Source organism: Calypte anna, chromosome 33 (genome assembly GCF_003957555.1).
Source record: "Calypte anna isolate BGI_N300 chromosome 33, bCalAnn1_v1.p, whole genome shotgun sequence".
NCBI lineage: Eukaryota > Metazoa > Chordata > Aves > Apodiformes > Trochilidae > Calypte > Calypte anna.
The window spans coordinates 445,765-458,356 of record NC_044275.1 but is presented as its reverse complement, the minus strand read 5'-3'; the positions used below and the strand labels follow the sequence as shown (position 1 = coordinate 458,356).

Here is a 12,592-nt window from a genome sequence, read left to right as displayed (position 1 = left end):
TCCGCCGTGCGCGCCCCGGGGCGCTACTTGCGCGGGGGGTCGCCCGGCAGCGCCCTGCGCCCCGCGTAACTTGCAGTGAGAGCCGGGGAGCCAAAAAAAAAAAAAAAAAAAAAGGAGTAGGGGAAAAAAAAAAAAAAAAGTCCCCCCACCAAGGTGGTGGCAAGCGGGGTGGGGGGGTCAGCACCTGCACAGCCACCTCCCTGGGCCACCACCCTCCCCCATGTCTCCTGCCACCCCCCTGGCCCCGAGTTAGGGTGATGGTTTTGCTGTCATCCCCCTTCCTCACGCCCCCCCCTCCTTTTTTTTTTTTTTTTTTTTTTCCCCTGCCCTCCGCGCTATTGTTTCTGCTCCGCGGATAAATGAGGCGGACAAAGGAGGCAGCAGCTTTTCCTCCCCCAAATTATGAAGTTCTCCTTTGAGGAGCTGAGCACCTCCACAAAGCCAAGGCGAGGTGATTGGCAAAGCTCCACCACCAAAAAAAAAAAAAAAAAAAAAAAAAAAAAAGGGGGGTGTTAATAAATAAATAAATAAATAAAATCCTCCCCACCTGATCCCCCCCCCGTGGTCGCTTTTTAATCAATAAATTTAAAAGGTGATCGCTTCCCTCTCGGTTATCTCTTGAGAAACGGAAAGGTGATTGGGTTTTAGTCCGGTTTTATTCTTAATTATTATTTGATTGAAAGGGCGGAGAATTGGGGGATATTGGTGGCACTTGGGGGTTGCTGGTGCTGGGAGCGCTCCTGTTGCAATCTCCTGCTGAGCTGTTCTGGTTCTGAGACCCCAAAAGTTGCAGTGGATTCGGTTTCGGGAAGGTGGACGGAAGAACAAAGGAGAAACGGGTTTTGGTGTGTTATTATTGATTTTTTTTTTTAATTATTTCTTCCCAACTTCTCCAGCGCTCCTTCTCCATCCCAGCCAAAGCATCCGAGCTCAAATTTAATCCCTTTTTTTCCATGCTCTAATCGAGGGCTGGGGTTTCACTTTCAAGAGCATGGTTCCTATGTGGCGGCTGGGTCAGCCTGGATTATTAATTACTTTCGAGAAGGAGACCTATAAAAAGCAAAATTAGTGTTGATGAAGGAAATCTGGCGGCTGTGTTAGACGAGCAGCGTCCCTCTTGGGGGGAAAAAAAAAAAAAAAAAAGGAATATTTGGATTATTTTACTCCCTTTCGCCCCAAAAATGGGCTGGGAAAGTTGGAAAAGTTGGGAAAGTTGAATTTGCGTCTCGGAGTTTCAATGGGGAAGGAAAAATGGGGGCAAAAAGCGCGAAGCAACTAAAATATCACTGGGGGTGTCTGGTGCGATGCGTGGGGTTGAAAATGGCAAAAAAAAAATAAAAATACATATGTAGGGAGCAAAATAGTGGTTGTGGAGAGGAGATTCGGGTTGGCAGATGTTTGAGTGATATCTTGGGAAAAAAAAAAAATCAACCCCAAGTGTTGGGGGTGTTGGTGACAGCGTGACAAGGCGCAGGTTGGCGTGGAGGTAAAAAGTGTGAAACTTCGGATATTTGGGGTTTTCTGACCAAGCGAAATGTCAGGCTGGCAGGTTGAGAGCTGCGGGAGCGTTGTCTTTTGGGGACTTGGAGAAAAAAAAAAAAAAAAAAGGATTCTGTTGGTTTCTTTGCTTTTTGGGGTTTGTTGTGGGGTTTTTTTGGTTTGGTTTGGGGTTTTTTTTGGCTGGCGGAGAGTGATGTTTTGGGTTGTTTTCTTGCTTTTTGCCTTGGGCTCGGCGCTCAAGTTTCTGTACGAGGAGTAGATTTCGATTGCAAGAATATCAATGTCCTTGCTCCATCGGATGGGCTCTTGGTCTGGGGGTTGGAAGCCAGGATAAAATCAGGAATTAATGTGCTTTTTGAGGCGTTGGTTGGGAAATGTTTCGGGTTGTTTTGCTCTGCTGTGGTAAAGATGCTGTGCTTGAAGTGTGGAAATGGCCAAGGAACTGTTGATTATGTTGAAAGCAATGATGTTGCCTGCAGACCGGTTGTTTTAATCATCTTTTTAGGTTTGAATACACCAGGCTGGAAAAAAAAAAAATAAAAAAGGGATTTAAAAACTGGTAAGGGAAGGAAAAAAAAAAAAAAAAGAAGAAGAAACTCATTCACGGTACTGTAAATTAATATTTCAACAGGGACAAGGTTGATTACTGGTACTTTTAACCATAATTATTTGATATAAGTGCTGTGATAATTGAATGATTTAAAGGTTTCATTACATGTATGATGAGTTTGCCTTCTCTGTATTAACTATCTGCAGATTTCTTTCCCTTTCTTCTACCAGCATGTACAAGACAAACCAGTATCTATTATGTGCATATTAAGATTGATTTTATTTCTGAGAGTCCACCCCCCCTGGAGAGAAAAAGAAGAATCTAAAGTTAATATGTGTTTAGCAAGCCGGCTCCAGAAATGCAATAAAAGTTAAAATGTCCCCTACTGTTTTTTAATTATGATATTAGATCAGGAAGGAGGAGGCTGGGAATTTATTGCTGGAACTATTTGGTTAGAGTTGTGTTGGTTGGGGATTTTTTTTTATTATTATTTTTTTTTTAATATGTAAAAACATGGGTAGTCAAAACAGACACCACGCTGTTCGCCTTCATCTTTCTTCTCGGAATATTGGTTGCTGTGTTGCTTGTGCTCAGGCACTTTCTGGTGCTCTCACCCCACTAAAATACTCTCGATATTCCATATGCTGCATCGCCGAATTTTTCTCGCCTCTCTTTGTACAATGCTCCGCTCCCAGCAGGTGTAATTTTAAAACCTGGAGGGTTTTGCCTCTTCCTCTCTCTGTACAGACTTCCCCTAAGGAGAAACTTTCTCCTTTGCCTCCAGGTCTGGGTTTTTTGGGATGGTTTTGCTCAAGATCTCCTTAGCGAAATCTGTGGGGTGGAGGAAGTTGGGTTGGAGGCTGTGGGGAGGTGTTAGGAAATTCTCCCCCCATCACCTTTATTCCTTTTTTTTTTTCTTTTTTTTTTTAATCTCTTTTTCAGCAGGGGAAGAACTGGGGCTATGTTATGGGTTGCTTTCCTCCTCCTCCCTCGAAATAAAAATCCCTCCTGGATATTTGGCTGGGGTTGGGTTTGGGGCTCAGCTCTTTCCTACCCAGACGGACCCGCTCCAGGGCTGGAAAACAAAAGTGGGGCTGGTGGAGGGGGTCGTGTAAATGGCAGCAAATGTCCCTGCTCAAGGTTGTTATCTTTAGGTGTCTGGGTGTCTGGCTCAGGCACCCGGTATTTACATAGGTACCGGCTCTGCAGATGACCTCTACAAATAACTGGCTCGGAGGGAGGGGTGGATGAAGCCAGAAGAAAGGGGGGGGTTGTTTGAATATTCTTTCTTTTCTAAGCCATCTTTGCGGTAGATAGAAACAAGTTGAAGTCTGGGCTGATCTCCTGGAGGAGAGCTTTGCACCAGGCCAGAGATATTGCGGTGGAAATTGGGCTGGAATCCATCGCCTGAAGCAGCAAGCAGCACCCTTCATCCCCCCGCTCCCCCGTCCTCTTATCCTCCATCTCGTGGTGGGCTTATTGTCTTTTATTTTGTCTTTTTTTTTCTTTATTTTTTTTATTTTTTCTTATTTTGAGGGCACCAGGCTCTCCTTCCCAACACCTTGTGCTCACTTTGGAGCTCGCTGGTGTGCAACTGGAGCAGCCAGACAATAGGATTTGCAGACACAACTTGGAGCTTGCAACTCTAGTTATCTATGCTAATTACAGGGTGTCTGACGGAAAGATAACAAATGTAAAGGGAGAAGTATAGAAATATGTTTCTTCAGGCAGTATGCACTTCGCCTCTCTGGGTTCAGGCTTGTTTCCTTGCTCTTCTTTTTAATTTGCTTCGCTGGGAATTTTTTTTTCCCCTTCCCTTGACCTGCGTTTTGTATCACACCCAAAAAAAAAAAAAAAAAAACCAAAAAAAAAAACCCCGAGCTAACCTGGAGAGCAGCAGGGAGAGGAGCTTTATTTTTGAACCCTCCCCGCCTGCTTGCAGACGAGCTGCTGCCTGGGAACATCTGCAATGAGCTTCGTCTGGTGGAGACCTGAAATTTTGGAAAAGGAGACCATAACACACTTAAAGAAATTGTTCTGAGCTTTAATTGCACCTCGGAATTTATTGTCTATTAGCCGTACCTCCAACACTGGAGAGACAGGAATTCTTAGCAACAAACAGAGGGGGGGTGTGGGCTGGGGAAAAGGGGGGGTGGAAGCTCTTAAGCAGGTAAAAAACTCCTGCAGTGTCATTTTAAGCTGAATGCTGATTTTCTTTGCCTTCCCCACGACTCCCATCTTGGCGCAGATTGGGGTTTTCCCGTTGATAGAAAAAGGGATGTGCCTGAAAGTTCCAGCGGTCAGTTGTTGTTCTGGGGCTCTTTTTCCATCCGATCATTTATAAGAAAGCCGGGAAAAAAAAATAAATCTGATATTTCACTCAGGCAGAGGATTCTGCAGGGCAGGGGAAAGGCAAAGGCTGCAGTCGCGCTGCTGCAAGATTCGCGGATGGCATTTGGCCTGAAACTCATCTCTCCCCATATTTATTTAGTTTAAGAGACAATCCTGGAATAAACAGACGGCATCTGGGGGATTAGGAAATATTTTGCAGGCTCTTCAGAGAGTCTGTTTGAGAGTCATTGAATGCATTGTGTACAGTTGGGGTTTTTTTTTCCTTTTTTTTTTTTTTTTTAAGGAAAGGAGTGGTGAAGAAGGAACAAAAGAAAAAGAGAGAGAACTTGGGCAGGCAATAGAGTAGAGGAAAGGGAACGAGGAAGGACAAAGAAAGGGGGGGGATAAAATTATAATTAAAAAAAGGAAATTTATTCCGGGTTAAGGCTGAAAATCCAAGCGGGGAGTGGGAGCTGGAGCTGGCTGGATGTTACTTTCGGTTCCCTTCTGCAGAGATGAAGCCAGCACAGCCCTTCCCCTCTCCTCCAAAGCCGGGGCTGGAGGTGTGAAGCGGGGCCGGGGGGGGGCTGGAGCCGGGGGGAGGTAAAAGGAGCGGAGAAAACACCAATTTCTTTTTTAATCCGAACTTGACAGTGTTAATTGAACCGAGGGAATGTGGATGGTTTTGTTGAGGGGTTGTTTTTTTGTTTTTTGGGTTTTTTTCTCCGTTTGTCTGCCTGTCAAGGGGGGGGGGCTGCTCCTCCCCAAATTCCACCCCCCCCCTCCCCACATCGCTCCAGGCAGCGGCTCCGGGGCTGCCCCCGCCGGGAGCTGCGGGATTCGGCCTCGGGGTGCCCGGGCAGAGCTTCAGCCCCTCTGCTGAGGGAAGCGGATGGTAGTGCTGGGGCCTGGAGCTGCCACAGGCAAAGGGGGGGATATCCCCCCAACCTCCTTCCTCTTTCTCTCCTTCCCTCCCTCTCTCCCAATTCCTGCTTTTCCTCACCACCACTTTTTTGGGGAGAAAAAAATAAATAAATTAATTAAAAAGCAAGGAAAAAAACCCCAAACCAAAAGCAAAGTCACCTCAGCAGACAAGGCTGCCCAATAGACCCAATGGCTGTTTTGGTTTAGTTTTTTTCCTTCCTCTTCTGATTTTTTTTATTTTTTTTTAATTAGTGGTTGGTTTTTTTGTTTTTGTCTCTGTCCCTTCCAATCAGGGAGGAGATTCTCCAAAGAGAAAGGAGAAGATTTGGGAGTGGGGAAAGAGCCTTGGCTGCACGCAGAGGGCAGGGAAGGGGATGGATGCAGCTCGGGCTGAACACACAGAGACTTGCAGGGATCTTAGGCGAACATTTAGCTCGAAAAGGTGTCAGAAGTCAACTCAGTGCTCAGACAAAGACTTGATTTTCTGGAACCTCCTCATTTTCGGGACGATTATTATTTTTATTTTTTTAAATAATTGTTATTATTTATTTCCGCTATGAAAAAAAAAACCCCACAATAAAACTCTAAATGCTGATACAGATTGTGGACTGCTAGGCTTAGTTTAGCTCAGTACAATAAGGTTCTTTTTCTCCCTTTGTACATTCAAAAGGGGAGGTGAGAGGCATAAAAAAATTCCATATATATAGTAGTCTGCCTGGAAGGGATGCGATAGTTGCCCATCATTTCAGAAGAGGTGATCTCCCATTAACAAGTCCCGAAGCTTTTCTGCAGGCAGAGGAATCCAGCTGGATCGTGCAGAAAAGCTGCGAGATAATCTTGTAGCTGCTGAATCCGATAGCAAGGAGTGGTTTAATTCCAGTCTGCATCTTTACTCGGGAACCCTGCTGCTGGAAAAGCAGAATATTTCAGGACATTGCTTCCTCTGCCCTGCCCTCTCAGCGGACTTGCTTCACACAACTTTGCGTTCGGCCACGGGGAGGGTTTCAGGTCGAGAGAAGCCTGAAAAGACAATGTTTTATCGGGGTCCGCAGTCGTCTTAAATTTTATGGGGGGTTCACATCGTGTTACGGGGTTTTGCAGCAGGGAAAACGTTGACTTAAGCCGTGTCCTCAGGCTTCAACCCCAGCCCGTGTCTTGGCTTTGCTTTAAGGTGTCTCCATCTCTGCTTTGTACTGCTCAGAGCCCAGCAGCCCCTGGCTCAGAGGGCTTGGGATCGCCACCGCGATGGGATTTATTTTATTTTTGGGGGTGTTTCAGATCCCACAGCAACCCCGGGAGGGAATCGTTCCGTGGGTTGCAGTTTTCCGGGCAAATAAAAGAAATCTTGGGCAGATTTGTTTTGCCTTTGTGTAGCACCAACATGCACCGTCCACGACTAATTTAGTGACCTTGCCTGCAAGCAGGAATGTTGGAAAAACTGCTCCCACTTATTAGAACTGCGTGGCTTTGGGAATTTCTCCTCGATTTGCGGTTCGTCTATGGTGGAGTCTGTAATTTTTTTATTTTTTCATTTTTTTCCCCTCAGCTGACTCTGCTCCCCAGTCCTTCTCTCCCTCTGCATGCTCTGTCCTTCCTTTTTCTCTCCCTGCCTCTTTCCCCCCCCCCCCCTTTCTCCCTCTCCTTTTCTGCACAGACAACCCTGCTTTTGTAAGGATTCTCTTTAAAATATTCTCCCAAAGTAGAAAAAAACCAAGCTGCTTTTTCCCCTCTACATGTCACAGCTCACTACCTTAGCAGCCCTGCAGAGTGAGTACTTTTAAAATGGGAATAGATAAAAGAATGATGAGGAGATATATATATATATTTTTTTTATTTTTTTTTCCTTTGCGAACATAAAAATAATCGTCATTGGAGACTGGTGATTGACAGGTAAATTGGTCTCGATAAAGGCCAAAGAAGATATTCTGCTCCTGCAGGAATATTTCCCTTTAAGAGCTCACATAAAGCAGGGGACTTAAAACGGAATGAGGGATAAATTCTAGGAGGGGGGGGCAGGGGGGAAAGCGAGGCGATGACTTTTCCATTCAAAATCGGCAAATCCGGAGCCCCTTGTCAAACGCTCCCCATCATATTTTTATTTTTAAAGCCTTCCCCAATTTTTTTTTTATTTTTTTTTTATTTTCCGAGAGGGAAATCCTGTTCCTACCAGCAGCCTTGGGTCATCCTTCTTCTTCTTTTCTACGTACATATCTATTTATTTATTTATCTATTTATCTACCTTCAGGCCAGGGAACTGCGGTGCAAGATTTTATCTGAGGGGGTAATTTGGAGGGGCTGGAGGGATGTTTGTGTGTGTGTGTGTGTGTGTGTGTGTGTCCTGCCAGCATCCTCCTTAGCCCTGAATCTGCCTAAATTTAATCTCTGTTCTCCCCCTGCATGGAACTGACTGAGGGAAAAAGAAATATTAAGAAAAACCAAGAACTGGAGAGGTTTCTGCCGTGGGACTGTGCAGAACGGCTGTCACTGGTGGACGCTGTATCACCACAGACATCCTGCCCACCCCCCTGCCTCTCCCAGGGAGGGACCCCCACTGCTTCCTCAGCCCACACTTTCCCTTCTTCTTGTAAATTTGGAGAATTTCCCTCCCAGAAAACCCGAGGTGGATGGAGAACCCTGGAGAGCCCAAATAATCCATATTATTAGGGGATTCTCTTGCTTAAAAAAAAAATAAAAAATAAAAAAAAAATCACGAGAAGTTATTTTTGGTTAGATATCTTATTTTTATTTTTTTTTACCTTCCAAAGAAATCGTCTAACTTCCTTCTTTCAGACTCCAATGGGCGTGAGCTATTTACCTACCTGTCTTTTCTTACAAAGGAAAGGTTAATTCTCTCAAAATGCAGGCAGGCTATCACCGAGTTTTTTAACGCTCCCAACTTCTTCAATCGATTTGGTGCAAAAAAAAAGAGAAAAAGTTTCCAGGCGTTAAAAAAAAAAACAAAAAAGGAAAAAAGAAAAAAAGAAGAAGAGAAAAAAAAAAAAAAAAAAAAAAAAAAAAAAGAAGAATCATGTGCCCCACACACATTGTTGCTTCCTCCTGATACGGAAAAGCTCTCTCATCCTCAGCTCGGGAGCTGAAAACTCAGTCCTACGGTTTTATTTAATGAACGACACGTTTATGAACAATCAAATGATCCTCGTAAAAATTTTATTGAAGGACATAAAAACATCCACGACTACTTGCCGAATAATGCAGCCTTTCACTGCAAAAGCTCAGGCTTTTTTTTTTTTTTTTTTTTTTTTAAGGGGGGGTTGATGATCTTATTATTTCCCCCTCCTTTTCCAAAGATGCTCCTGGTCCTATTTATAGAATTTTCTTTTCTTTCTTTCTTTTTCTTTTTTTTTTTTTTTTTTTTTTTGCCTCCTGAAGATACTTAATTCTTAAAGCAGGACTAGAGGTGTCTGTGCCCCACAGATTTCTCAGCTGCTCAGCAGCCTGACGAGGAGACAGCGCTGCAAAAGATGACAAAAGCCCCCTCTGCTTTTAGGTTAAAAGCTTCTCCCCCCCTCAGCTCCTTTCTCCAAGTGGGGAGCCCACCTCCACCGCACTTCTCCCCTCTCTCCTGCCCACCGATATTCAATTTAATGTAACCATTAGAGGCTAGGAGCTGCAGAAGCAAAGGACAGAGACAAATTACGTCAAGAAATAGTTCCTGGACTACCTTCTACAATTACCTTCCACCTTCCTCAACACCAGGGCAAATCTCCCCCCCCTCTTCCTCCTCCAACCCGCGGGCAGAGCATCCCCCGGCTGAGGATCGGCCGAGCCTCCCTCCTCCCCATCTCCGCCCCGTTTCCATCAGTTTTAGGAAAAGCTGGGTGGCGTTATTATTAGGAAGGGGGAAAAAAAAAAAAAAAAAAAAAAAAAAAAAGGGGTGGGGGTGGAGGGGAAGAGGAAAAAAAAATAAAGAAAAGAAAAGGGGGAAAAAAAAGAAGGAAAAAAAAAAAAAAAAAAGACCTGCGGATTGATCCACGCTATATTTTTGGGTAAATACAATCACGTGAGGGCGGGCAGCCAATGGCACACTGGGAAAGGCTGAAAAAATAATTACCTGCCCTGATTGTTCTATGAGAAGATAAAAAGTACACATACAGTTCATACAATAATCTTATGAATGTAAAAGAGGGGGGAACCATGTCGGCTTCTGGCCCCATAAGCAACTACTATGTTGACTCCTTGATAAGCCACGAAAACGAAGAGCTCTTGGCCTCCAGGTTCCCCAGCTCTGCCTCCCACCCGGCTGCTGCCCGACCGTCAGGATTAGTCCCGGATTGTGCCGACTTTCCGTCTTGCAGTTTCGCCCCTAAACCCGCCGTTTTTACCACCTCCTGGGCTCCCGTCCACTCCCAATCCTCCGTGGGCTACCACCCCTACGCTCCCCAGGCACCCGTGGGGGCCGAGCCCAGGTACATGAGGACTTGGCTGGAACCCCTCGCCGGGGCCGTCTCCTTCCCGGCCTTCGCCCCCGGTGCTCGCCCCTACGGCCTCAAACCCGACGCCTTCCCCGGGCGACGGGCGGAGTGTGGCCCCGCCGACGGCCGTGGTTACGCGGACTACATGTACGCGGCTCCGGGGGAGCTGAGAGACAGAGCAGCGCAGACAATTCCTTCCCCGGAGTCCGAAGCCATCGCTTCCAGCAAACACAAAGAAGAAAAGCACGAATTAGACCCTAGTAAGTCGAAGTCATTCTTGTTTACGACCGGGGAAGGCATTACGGCTTCCAGGACCCTACTCAATAAAATGAAATTACCTTAGAGAGAGAGAGAGAGAGAGAGAGAGAGAGAGCCCCGACCCTAAAACTCCAGATACGCAGGAAGATCTGGGGGTTTGAGCGAGTCCTCCTAGCAGAGCCGGAGAGCGAATATCTGTACTTTGTTTTGGGCTCTTTAGTCTTTTTTTTTTTCTTTCTTTTTTTTCTTTTTCTTTCTCTTTTTTTTTTTTTTTTTATTTTATTTTATTTTATTTTATTTTATTTTATTTGCAATGGGAGGAAGGGATCTGGGGAGAAGGAGTGTGTGTGTGTGTAGGGGGGATGTTGGCTTCTTTGATCAAATATTCATCACCTTCCACCGGGGGGTATTATAAAAAAAAAAAAAAAAAAAAAAGAAATATATAGAGAGAAGGAGAGTGTGTGTGTGAGAGGGAGCGAGAGGAGGGGGGGGAGGCAAAGGGAGAAGCTTCTTTGCTTTCAAATATTTCCACTTTCAAAGAACAAGGAAGAGTTGCTGTAGCTGGCTGGAAGTGAAAGCATTGATGTGGGCTGTGTTGGTTTGGGGTTTGTTTTTTAGTGTTGTTATTTTTTTTTTCCTCTATGTCTGTGTGTGTTTGGGTTTTTGTTGTTTGGTTTTTGGTTTGGTTTCTTTTTTTTTTTTTTTTTTTTTCCCTTAAGAGAAGAAAGGGATATCTCTAGCTAAGTGCAGAGGTGTCTCTTGATCTCTTTTTAAAATCAATAAAAGCCCCAGCGATGTAATTAGATATAAAATGCTCCAACACGTGGGAATAAAGGAAAAGGTGGGTGCCCTGGGATGGTGGGGGGGGGGTTGGGTGAGTGTGTAGGGGAGAAGGAAGGAGGAAAATTGGAATTGTAAAGGCATAAACCAAGTGTGTGGAAGGAACTGAGGGCAAAAGGCAGCGAGCGCAGGACGTTGGACCATACACTTGAAGAAACATCTTCTGCAGCCCAAGTGAGAGAGGGAGGGGGGAGGAAAACCCTTAAAAAAAAAAAAAAAACAAACCCCAACAAGCCAACAAACCCAAACCAACCCAACTCAGCCATCAGGAAAACCTTGAACATTGTAGGGGCAGGAGTCAGGTAACCACCCCCATCACCTCCAGGCTGCAGAGCTCTGCAGAGGGTACCAGCTCTTGGGGGCTGCAGGCAGGAGCTCAGCTCAGCTGGGGGATTTAAACAAAAAAACCCAAACAAACAAAAGAAAAAAAAACCCAAAGCCCCAAAACACACGAAAACAACCCAAACCCAACCCCTCCGCACCAAACCCTCCCCGGAGTGCAGCTCAGCATCCGCGGGGGATGCAGGCAGGGATGCACCCGCCGGGTACCGCACCCCCCCCGCAGCACTGCCCTGGTTTTGGTGGGACAACCCCCCCCCCACTGCCTGGCCTGGGTGATTTCCGAGCTCTAAAAGCGGGGGAGAGGAGCTGGGGAGCACCTTGGTGCCTCGGTATCTTGCTCTCTGTCTGGAAAGGCGCTCACACCTCTATTTATGACAGGCGGGCTGGTGCCAGGCACCCTCGTGATAAAAATAAGGCGAGGAATCCGGGGTGAAAGTCTCCCCTTTGCTGGCAAGCATCTGCCTAAAGCGGGCAGAGGGGGGGAGAGGAAAAAAAAGCAAAAAAAAAAAGCAGCACAAGCTTCTCCCAAGAAAGGAAGAGAGGGGTTTGGTGTCCTGGCCAAGGCTGCAGTGTGGAAGGTCCTTTAGGTTAAGGGGGGGAAGGAAAAGAACATAAAATAAAGATAAAATAAATATTAAAAAAGGTCAATTTCTGGGAGGCAGTGGGGCAGCTCCCGTGTCATCCTTAGGATATTAAAAAAAAAAAACAAACTCGGCTTTCCAGTTCTGGGAAAGCTTCTAGGGAAAGTATTGGAGAGCTGAGGTTGTAAAAAGAGTTTATGGGCCTATGAAATGGTGGGAATTTTTACTTTTTATGACTATGTTCTTAGATTACTGCTAGCAGCAGTCATGTGGATAATTATTATTTTAAACCCATCGCTGGAGTTTTATTTACTGAAACTTTTATGTGAGAAGAGCAGCAAAAGAGAAGGAAATGACCCCTCCAAAATAAACAGATAAAACTCTTCTGAAGGTCACTTAAAATATTTAGGTAAGACCCACTAATTAAACAGGTTTCTTTCTGGAGATACAACAGGGCATGGAGGGGGGAGGGAAGGAAGGCCAGCTGTATACATTGATTTCCCCCCCCCCCCCAGAAAAAGAAAAATATATAAAAAAATCTTCTTTCTCAGACAATCCCGTCGCAAATTGGATTCATGCGCGCTCCACGAGGAAGAAAAGATGTCCTTACACAAAGTATCAGACCCTGGAACTGGAAAAAGAGTTTTTATTCAATATGTACCTTACACGGGACCGGAGGTACGAAGTAGCCAGAGTCCTAAATCTCACTGAACGCCAAGTCAAAATCTGGTTTCAGAACAGGCGAATGAAAATGAAGAAAATGAATAAAGAAAAAACCGATAAAGAACAGCAATAAAGTTGGCAAAGTCCAGTCAATGAGAAACGAGGGTGGA

At 45.4% G+C, this 12,592-nt stretch overlaps 1 protein-coding gene across 1 annotated transcript; it reads left to right on the top strand.

Annotated features, from left to right (window-relative positions):
- The first annotated feature begins 9,436 nt into the window (after positions 1-9,436).
- On the top strand, positions 9,437-12,592 carry HOXC9 (homeobox C9). The gene is made up of 2 exons (XM_008502896.1): positions 9,437-9,998; positions 12,311-12,592. The coding sequence occupies exons 1-2, from the start codon at positions 9,437-9,439 to the stop codon at positions 12,553-12,555; spliced, it is 807 nt and encodes a 268-aa protein (XP_008501118.1). The 3' UTR covers positions 12,556-12,592.

What these genes read in the sequence shown, in the direction of transcription:
- HOXC9 (XM_008502896.1), top strand. Translation starts at nt 9,437, where the DNA reads ATGAATGTAAAAGAGGGGGGAACCATGTCGGCTTCTGGCCCCATAAGC. An exon ending in AAAGCACGAATTAGACCCTA is followed by an intron (nt 9,999 to 12,310) that starts GTAAGTCGAAGT and finishes CTTCTTTCTCAG; the next exon opens with ACAATCCCGTCGCAAATTGG.